The 9,206-nt window shown below is 45.5% G+C and overlaps 2 protein-coding genes across 2 annotated transcripts in view; one reads left to right on the top strand and one right to left on the bottom strand.

The window, feature by feature from the left end:
* Positions 1-3,634, top strand: part of LOC119363980 (oligoribonuclease-like) — a 21,004-nt gene extending 17,370 nt beyond the window's left edge. The window contains exons 7-9 of the mRNA XM_037629368.1: positions 1,529-1,615; positions 1,924-2,014; positions 3,272-3,634. Of these exons, the coding sequence (XP_037485265.1) occupies positions 1,529-1,615; positions 1,924-2,014; positions 3,272-3,393 (300 nt within the window). The 3' untranslated portion in view covers positions 3,394-3,634. The remainder of the gene's footprint in view (positions 1-1,528; positions 1,616-1,923; positions 2,015-3,271) is intronic.
* Positions 3,635-4,624: 990 nt separating this feature from the next.
* On the bottom strand, positions 4,625-7,188 carry LOC119363979 (tyrosine--tRNA ligase, cytoplasmic-like). Its single transcript, XM_037629367.1, has 3 exons — positions 6,608-7,188; positions 5,944-6,150; positions 4,625-4,989 (listed from the first exon to the last, which is right to left on the bottom strand). Exons 1-3 carry the CDS (start codon positions 7,061-7,063, stop codon positions 4,846-4,848), a joined length of 807 nt encoding a protein of 268 aa, XP_037485264.1. The 5' UTR covers positions 7,064-7,188; the 3' UTR covers positions 4,625-4,845.
* Between the last annotated feature and the right edge of the window lie 2,018 nt (positions 7,189-9,206).

Raw genomic sequence — 9,206 nt, 5'->3', positions numbered from 1 at the left:
TGGGTGTTAGAGTTATATTTATGATGCCCTTTGGCTTTTTGTATTTTGGCATTTGGCCTCCAACCTGTACTTGTATATATGTTGGCTTTGGCCTCTCAATAATAGTATGTTGCTGTTTATCTAACAGTAGGAAGCCATGTTCGTGAGCCAATTCATTACTGAGTCATTTGTTGTTCCGGGCACTTGGAAGACACATGAAGCACGACACAGTCGCCAGCTTCATCTGATCTTTGTCCAATGTAACCGAGGTCACAGGCTTTACCTCCTCCCTGTCTATGGGAACGGAGTCCACCGGCTTGATCTCCTCATCGCTGAGAAGGGAGGTCGCCGGCTGCATGGGATGAGAGGTGGCCGGCTCCACGGGATGGGAATTCGCGTCCTTGCCGTGTTGATTCTCCATGTGGACAAGGGAAAAGAGATGGCCGAATATGTTCACATGATTGAAGGAAGAAAAAGACGGAACAAGATTCTTTTCCCCTAAAACTAAGGCCGGCTGGATATTATGCACCACGTCTAATTTTTCTTTCCTTACTAACCTACACGCATGCACAAAACAGACGGGATGGGCTGTGCCATCTTTTTTCTAGGAAGGTAATTGCACTGTTGATAGGAACCGGGTCCCTACCAGGACGAGCTCTCAAGTTATAGGGGTGGAAGGAGGGTTGGCATGGAGGAAGGTGCGGCCGACGGCACCGGGGCGCTGTGATCGCGCGCGAGAGAGAGGGGGCGGAGGGTGCGGCTAGGGTTAGGTCTCCCGGCTCCTTAAGGAAGCCGAGCAAATATGATTACTTCTGCTTAACTTCAAAACGGGTCCTTACATGAGTTTATATAATCCTCCTAATAAGATAATTGGGCTAAGCCCCTAATATGATAAGATAACTTGGGCCAAGCCCCTAACTGCCTGCGCTATTGGGCCTCCTCCGGCTGTACTGTATGCCGGTCATAACAACTGTAGCTAGTGGAAGGGTCAAATTGTCAACTAATCAATACACCATATAATCTGAACTTTTTCTCAAAAATCTGTACACCTTATATCTGGAACGGAGGGAGTATGTGTTTGCCTACCTTCCCTATATTCCTAGTTAAAGGAAACCTTGTGACACGACTGTTCATTTGTTTATTTCAAACTAAATGCATTGTTTTTATCTGTAATTCCTGCACCAATTTTATTCCTAGAATATATGTTTAGTGTTACACTGTACCATGGTTGTGTTCCAAGAACTGTCTGTGCATGTGTGTTCTCAAAGTTAACCGCCTAGGTGGTGCTAGGCAACTCCATGCCGCGTCATCCGCCTATCCGATTTATCCTGCCAGTGATTAGGCACTAGTTGCTGCTCTGCTCGCCTTGGTCAATACTAGCGTGTGATGCTGGTATGCTGCTAGTCTATTGTGTACAAGTATTTTGTTGTTCCCTTCTAATTATTGCCAGTATTTATATTTCTCGGAAATGTCCTTATCTGCTTCTTTGATGTTTCTTTATCCACTGTAATGTTTCCCAACAAACTTTTCTTGTGTTAGCTATTTTCAGGTGCTAGACTTTGTTAGGAGGTATATTGGTTCGGCGACTCCATTGATTGCTGGGAATTCTATCTATACAGATTTACTATTTTTGAAGGTTAGCAAGAGAAAAAACTCCCTTAGCTATCTGCTAAAAATGAAATGGTTCATACAATTTTATCATGTCCTCACTTCTCTAGATGTTTCAGGTGACCTTTAGATTTTTTGGCATATTTATTACTATTGATGCTCCTGATTTGTACACATACCGAATACATTATTTAACTGTCGATAAAAAATACATTTATTTACTCTCCAGTAGATATTATTGTGAAAAAATAGTCCAGTATCCTTGCATGTGGATTGAGTAGGACTCCAGTTTTACTTTGCAACTTTTTTGCTGACACCTGTGTTTTTTATATCTAGGAGTACATGCCACAGCTTGCAGGCATATTCCCTCATGTGATAGTTGATGTGAGCAGCATAACGGCTCTGTGCATCCGCTGGTTCCCAAAGGGTAAATTACTTCAGTGTTTATCAATGCAGTGTTGCAGAATTTGATTGTGGTGTGTTCTCATCAGTTACCAGATTATACAAGTATGGTATTGCTAGTGGACTCAACCAAATCTATTTTTTGAGGTTGACTTTTGTAAACAAATAAATCCATGTATTTTGCATATTTCACCCTGATAGAACACTGGTATTTTCACATAGAAAAAAATTCTCTAGTTGAATTAAAAAGTTTCATAACTTCTAATCTTTTTAGTTATATAACCTGTTACTAGGCTGAAGGGGAGCCTTAGCGCAGTGGTAAAGCTGCTGCCTTGTGACCATGAGGTCACGGGTTCAAGTCCTGGAAACAGCCTCTTACAGAAATGTAGGGAAAGGCTGCGTACAATAGACCCAAAGTGGTCGGACCCTTCCCCAGACCCTGCGCAAGCGGGAGCTACATGCACTGGGGCTGCCCTTTAACCTGTTACTAGGCTCTGAGGCCACCTGCTATGCAATGGCGTATATGCCAAAACATAAAGATCCGCAGATCCAATTATGAAATAAAAGCTTTATTATTGAGCATTCTATTGAGATTTATAGTCGACATTAGTTGATTCTTTTAGTGTCTGTAATTCAAAACCGAACATGAATTTTGATTTCATCCCCGCCAGAGTCCCATTGGGGGACTCAAAGCCCAGCAAAATGCATTCTTGAGGTTGATTTATTGTGAAATCATTTTGTTTTGGTATTTATTTTCATTAATGTGCCAAATGCCGACACTGTACTGTGAGGTAGCTTGTATGCCTATATTTTGAAAATAAAGTTGGTCTGAAACATATCTTGCTAATTTTGAAAAATATTGCTAGGTGGTGTAAAATTTGAACAGTTCTTGAGTGTTCGCAAATTGCAACGATGTTTTGGTTTGATTTAATCGGTTTGAAGATATTCCTGTGGCAGAGAACTCACGATTACATAGGGGCAGACTTAAAGATCAGTTAGTGAGATGGGAAACATACTTGAGTACTATTGGAGTATAAAGGCTTTCATCCAATCTGGGCGTATTTCCTCATGATTATACTTGTTGGTTATTCGATAGTGGTTTGGAAACTGAAATTGGTTCAAATTGACCTTATGTGTTTCGTCGTCTTCACAACCGCTGATTTCCAAAGCAGAGCAGACCTAGTAATTTATTTTAATTTCATTTTGGATACATGGAATACTTGTGAAATTCTCCACATGACAAGGCTTTGCTTATTTTTTTATTTGATTTGACTGTTCACAGAAAGGAAGCAAGCTCCAAGAAAGGAGAAAAACCACAGGGCACTGGACGACATCAGAGAGAGCATCATGGAGCTGCAGTACTACAAGGAGAACATCTTCAAATCGCGGCAATCTAAGCATTAGCCTGTTGGGATTCATTAGCTCTCTTGATTATTGGGATGAAAACGTTCCCTGGTGTATGATCCTTCCATAGATTTGATGATGCTTAAATGGCCACGTGCCTTTGGGGTAACGCCAAGATTGTAGTCACATAGGGCATGTGTGGTTGGTGACCAACTTTGCCATGGCTTGCCACTTGTTTTTGTCACACTGGCAAAAGTGCTCCCTATCCCACTTTACTAGTTTTAGGGAAATCACTGCTTCACAGCTAGGAGATACCCTATAGTTTTAGTCCCTAAAAAAATTAAACACATTTTTAATACAAATAATTTCAAACACTTATTTAAACTAATAATGTACTACTCCCATTTTTTTAAATGTTGAGGTTAATTATGAAAAATGCATTTTTTGTTGACTTATTGGCATCTGCACCAATCCGCCACGCTTGAAACAGGGGATTGCCCTTGCGATGACCGAAATTGAGGCAACGATCTGTCAGGGTTTGCCTCATCTTCGTCATTGGGAATGACTTGCTTGGCATCGAACAACTGTCGTGGCCTAACAAATTTTGCAAGCATTCTCCAGTCAACCGCCTGCCACACGTTTGATTATCTGGTCCTGTAGGTTGATCCACCCACTTCATCTTGAATCTAACATGTTAAACTATTGATATATTTTGTTTTGATCTCATCAAGCATGATTTCTGCCATGCAACCTTTTTTAGAGCTTCACTAATGTGACCAGACATTACCGAAGAATTTACCTCTTGAAGAGAGAATGGTTGTCAATCGTCCATTGAAGGCCAGTTTTTCTTTGCTTTTTTCCAAAATCTGTACCTCTTATATGATTATTACTCCCTCCGTTTCAAAATAGATGACCCAACATTGTATTAATTTTGTAAGTTAGTATAAAGTTGAGTCATCTATTTTGAAACGGAGGGAGTATAATTATAGTATATGGTTGAGATTTGGATGAGGTCTTTATTATACGTTAGTACAGATACAGACTATTTCTTTGTGAATTAGTCAATACGTGCAAACCTTACCAGGCATAAAATCACAAGAAAACAGAACTATAAAATAAACGAGATTATGATGCATCAGAGATGTATACAACTCTAACTGGAGGACCATCTGGTTGCTCCAGCTACACCCTTCGTGATCCAACAACCAAGTCATAACTTATTTCCAGCCACAGATGTTGAAAATCATCATTTAAAAGTCACCAAAACAAGTTAGTTAATCAACAGTTATGCAAAATTCAATTGTGAATCTTGGATTGAAGTGAAAGAGAAGATAAATTCCGTCCATGGACTCACTTTTGAGCTTTGACCACTGAGAAACTATAAAATGTGGCTAAATATCCTCAAAAGCAATCTTTTCATTAAAGATTTCACTCCTACTATAATTAATTTCAGGGAAATACATTATATGGATACAGCCAAAAAGGAAGAAGAAATAATCTCTTCAATCAGTATTATGACACGCTTGCACCCTGCAATGATTTGCAGAAAACCATGCCTGCTGAGGTGCGCATTGGTTGCTCACCAAGAACTGCTACGCAGTTATCCGTTGTCTTAAGGTGAGGCTGAACAGATTCCCAAATCTTTTTCTTTTGAACCTGGCAAAAATACAGCAATCCATGAGATGTGTTGCTGCAAAATAACTACCATGGTAACCCATTTCTGCAAAATAATTTCTTACATAGGTTGGATTCATGGAAGTGGACAAAATTCAAAATGGCTCTAGGCCTATCAAGATTTTGAATATTATATTATTTCCACATAAATAACAAGTCATAGTATTTTAGCACTTATGTTTTACTAAGCGTTTCATGACCTAACAACCAGGGACTGCCTCTCAAGAATCCACAGCAGTTCCCAGAAAATATCAGCGAGATATCAGTTTTCACTGCAGGTTTTCTCACCAAATTTAGTCTGCATAAGATGCAGACCTGTATGCAAACCTAAGAATGAGTACTACATCACAAAGAAAGAAAGACAATGATGTGGCAGTTAGCCGTGTAAGCTGTTTCTGCAAATGACTCGGCGTAGAACAAATTGTGTGGAATTTGGCAAGAAATCTGTTTTCAATACATTACTTTTGCTCACTAGGTTTACATAAGCATCATATATTTTGAAAAGAAGTTGCAGAAAAATCCAGATAATTTCAAATATTAGTTTTGTGACCAATATATCAAGTGGGACATGGGTTGTAACTATGTAGATGGTTTATACCACATATATTATGTTCCTTGCTCTGAAATTCATGGAACAAATATTCGGTGGCTGTGTACTGGTTCATATGTGAATGCATAATGTACTACCCATGGTTACCAGTCTCAACTAAAACTGTAATCCCTTCCATGTACCTGACGCATTCATGAGAGCCATTGAGAGCAACATCTAATCAAAATAATATTGTCCATGGTAATATGTAGAACATTACGGAAAATCATTTCACAGTTGAATGGACAACATACACAGGAAATTAACTGTACTAATCTGCATTACTTAGCATAACAAGAATCGTCAAGAGACAATGCAAAGACAAATGTCTAAATTGTAAGTGATACCTGGTTTCCCGTTGCAGGTTCTGATTGAATACTCTTTTCATCTTCAGATCCAAACCATACCCTTTCACCGGGAACAGAACCTTCTGGAGGGGTAAGCAACTCAACAGTCTCGTGAGAAGCATCAGAGGCACACATAAGCATGCCACTAGACTTGATGCCGCGCATGTTTCTTGGTTTCAGGTTAGCAAGAACAATGACATTGCTGTCCTGCATAGAACGCATGCCACAGCTGATGTCATCAGTATTAAGTAAAATAGACGAAAATAACTTGCACTTCATTGCAGACCATCTATATACCCAAAAAAGTCAATAAACGAAACTGAATGCAACCGTAGAGTGAAGCATCAGGATCTTGGCTCAAGCTAGCCCAATCCTGGTTAATTCAGGAAGGTTGACACCTGGCATTATCTCAGCAAGTGAATCTATACTTCCTGCATAATCATTAAGTAAGTTGAACACTTCACCTAATAGCGATGTTCCTGTTAATTGATACTAAAATTTCCAGTTCGTCCACATAGATTCTAGTACTAAGGAGTGGTCATTTGTCCGCCGAAATGCGCAAATTATGTGATCTATACAAAAACTTGAGCATACTAGACAAGTACATCATTGCTGAATAACTGAAAAATCTTGGACGGACGAGTTCTCATGCATCATTCATTACCTGGAGTTGGTCGAGGGGTAAGTACTTGACGAGGCCGCTGCAGATGGTGCGCGGCTGCTCCTCGCCGACGTCGACCTCCTCCACGTACAGAGTATCCGCCTCCGGGTGCAGCCACGCCTTGACGACCCGCCCCACCCGGATGTCCAGGAGGCCAGCGAGCTCGCCCACCGGAACCTCGCCTTTCTCCTCCTCCCCAACTGCGGGCGCCGGCTTCTTCTCCTCTACGGCCGCCTTCGTAGGTGCCGGTGCGACGACGGCGTCGGAGGAAGGCGAGGAGCAAGAGCAGAAGAGGGCGGCGGATCTAGCAGCCGATAACGGTGCCAAGAACGAGATGGATTTGGCTATGCCCCTGAAGCCAACTCGGGGCCTGGCGAGGATGGGGGTTGAAGGTGAGGAAGGGAGGAGGAGGTGGACGCGACAGCTTGATGCGAAGGCCATTCTCGCTGCGGCCATCATCGTCGTGGCGCTCTCAGGCTTCAGCTGCCGCCGGTCCGGTTCGTCTCCGCCGCAAGGCGAGGCGCTGGGATTTTATCCGATGGGGAAGGAAGGGCCCAAGTGATCCACAGGCCCATGTGTGGAACAGTGCAAGCAAATGCGTCGTTTTTTTACAGAACTCTTTTTTTTTTTGCAGGCAAATCAGAGAGTTTTATTCAGAAGGCTGGTCACAAGGAAGCTAGGGGTCTCAGCCAGCCAAGTTTCGGTCACATTCAAGGTGCATGCATGTTTTGCACAAAGATACGCCGGCACATTAGCTGACCTATTTACATGTTAAATATCAAAAGAAGTGAAACTACTAATGAGTTCTCCTATTTCTAACAAGATTGGCGCCACAATAGAACGAGAAAAGTGGCGAGTACTCCATAGCGACACAAGCTCTAGACAATCTACCTCATTATCGCCTGAAGGAAGCCTCGAAGTGCTGCCAATCGAGCTCCTTCCCGCAGCGCCAAAGCCTCAATGATCAGGGGATCAGACACCCCAGAGAAAGGTTTACTCCAAGCTCCCAAAAACGCCGTGGACGAACGGGCGACTCCACCTGCTCTCCCATTACAGTACTCACTCCGTCTTGCTGCATCAGTCAGACATGTAACAAAAGGCAGACATTTACTCCCTCCGTTCTAAAATAACCCAACTTTGTAATAAAGTTAATACAAAATTGAATCATCTATTTTGAAATGGAGGGGTAACAAAAACCTAATCCCTATAACCCTGCACGTTCCTCCTGGCGCGCCGGTGATGCGCCCACCTCGGGTCCGATCGCTACGCCCGATCTCACTTGGCCGATGGTGACCTCGGTCATGGTGCGTCGGTTGCCTTTCCGGCCTTTCATATATGCGTTCGGCGTCCCCTTCCCCTGCCCGTCCGGCTCCTCCCAAACCTTGTCCCGACCATGCCCTCCCAGCCCCGCCCCGGCCGGCGCTCGGGGGAACCCTCCCTCCCTGCTCGACCGGGACGAAGGGAGCGGGCCACACCGCGGGCCAGGTCGCGCCAGTCCTGGACCCCCCGGGCCGGCCCACGAGGCCCTTGGTGGGCTCCTGTGGATCTGGGCCAAGGCCCGTTGTGGCAGCCAGGCCATCTATTTGGCTCCCGCTAGGGTTCCCTGTTCCCCCCGTCCTTGTCTCGTCCTCCCCCGCCGCATCGAGCCTGTTGTCCCCCTCCTTACCCTCGTCGCCGCCCCTCCTGCCTCGGCTCCGGCGTCGCCGTACCCGCCGCCCCCTGCGGCCATGACTCGCGAATGGGGGGACGACACCGCCGCCCCAAGCGCCACCTGGATGATCGACGTGACGCGCCCCGCTCCTCCCCAGATGGGCAGCGTCGTGAGGCTGACCTCCGCCAGCAGTTGGTGTCCCGACCCTCCGCTCGCCGGTCCCCTGCCTGAGACTCTCGTCGCTCGTCGGTGCGCTCGGTGCGCCGCTCCCCGAAGCGGGATCGCCGCTCTCCGGGCCGCCGGGCCTCTCACCGCGCCGACCCGCGGGATCGCCCTCGTTCTGTTGGGGAACGTAGTAGAAATTCAAAATTTTCTACGCATCACCAAGATCAATCTATGGAGTAATCTAGCAACGAGGGAAAGGGGAGTGCATCTACATACCCTTGTAGATCGCTAAGCGGAAGCGTTCAAGTGAACGGGGTTGATGGAGTCGTACTCGTCGTGATCCAAATCACCGATGATCCTAGTGCCGAACGGACGGCACCTCCGCGTTCAACACACATGCAGCCCGGTGACGTCTCCCATGCCTTGATCCAGCAAGGAGAGAGGGAGAGATTGGGGAAGACTCCGTTCAGCAGCAGCACGACAGTGTAGTGGTGGTGGAGGAGCGTGGCACTCCAGCAGGGCTTTGCCAAGCACCGCAAGAGATGAGGAGGGAGAGGGGTAGGGCTGCGCCAAGAGGGAGATCAAATCATGTGTTGGGCAGCCCCCAAACCTCAAGTATATATAGGGGGAGAGGAGGGGCTGCGCCCCCACCTAGGGTTCCCTCCCTAGGGGTGGCGGCAGCTCCCAGATCCCGTCTGGTGGCGGCCAAGGGGGGAGAGATGGGGGGCGCACCTAGGGTGGGCCTTAGGGCCCATCTGGACCTAGGGTTTGCCCCCTCCCACTCTC

This window comes from Triticum dicoccoides, chromosome 2B, assembly GCF_002162155.2.
Source record: "Triticum dicoccoides isolate Atlit2015 ecotype Zavitan chromosome 2B, WEW_v2.0, whole genome shotgun sequence".
Taxonomy (NCBI): domain Eukaryota; kingdom Viridiplantae; phylum Streptophyta; class Magnoliopsida; order Poales; family Poaceae; genus Triticum; species Triticum dicoccoides.
The sequence above is the reverse complement of the archived record's forward strand: the minus strand, read 5'-3'. Positions and strand labels throughout refer to the sequence as shown.

Coding starts and splice junctions, on each gene's coding strand:
- LOC119363979 (XM_037629367.1), bottom strand. CDS start 7,063: ATGATGGCCGCAGCGAGAATGGCCTTCGCATCAAGCTGTCGCGTCCAC. Junction 6,151..6,607: donor TACCCCTCGACCAACTCCAG/GTAATGAATGAT, acceptor CGTTCTATGCAG/GACAGCAATGTCATTGTTCT. Junction 4,990..5,943: donor AACCTGCAACGGGAAACCAG/GTATCACTTACA, acceptor TATTTTTGCCAG/GTTCAAAAGAAAAAGATTTG.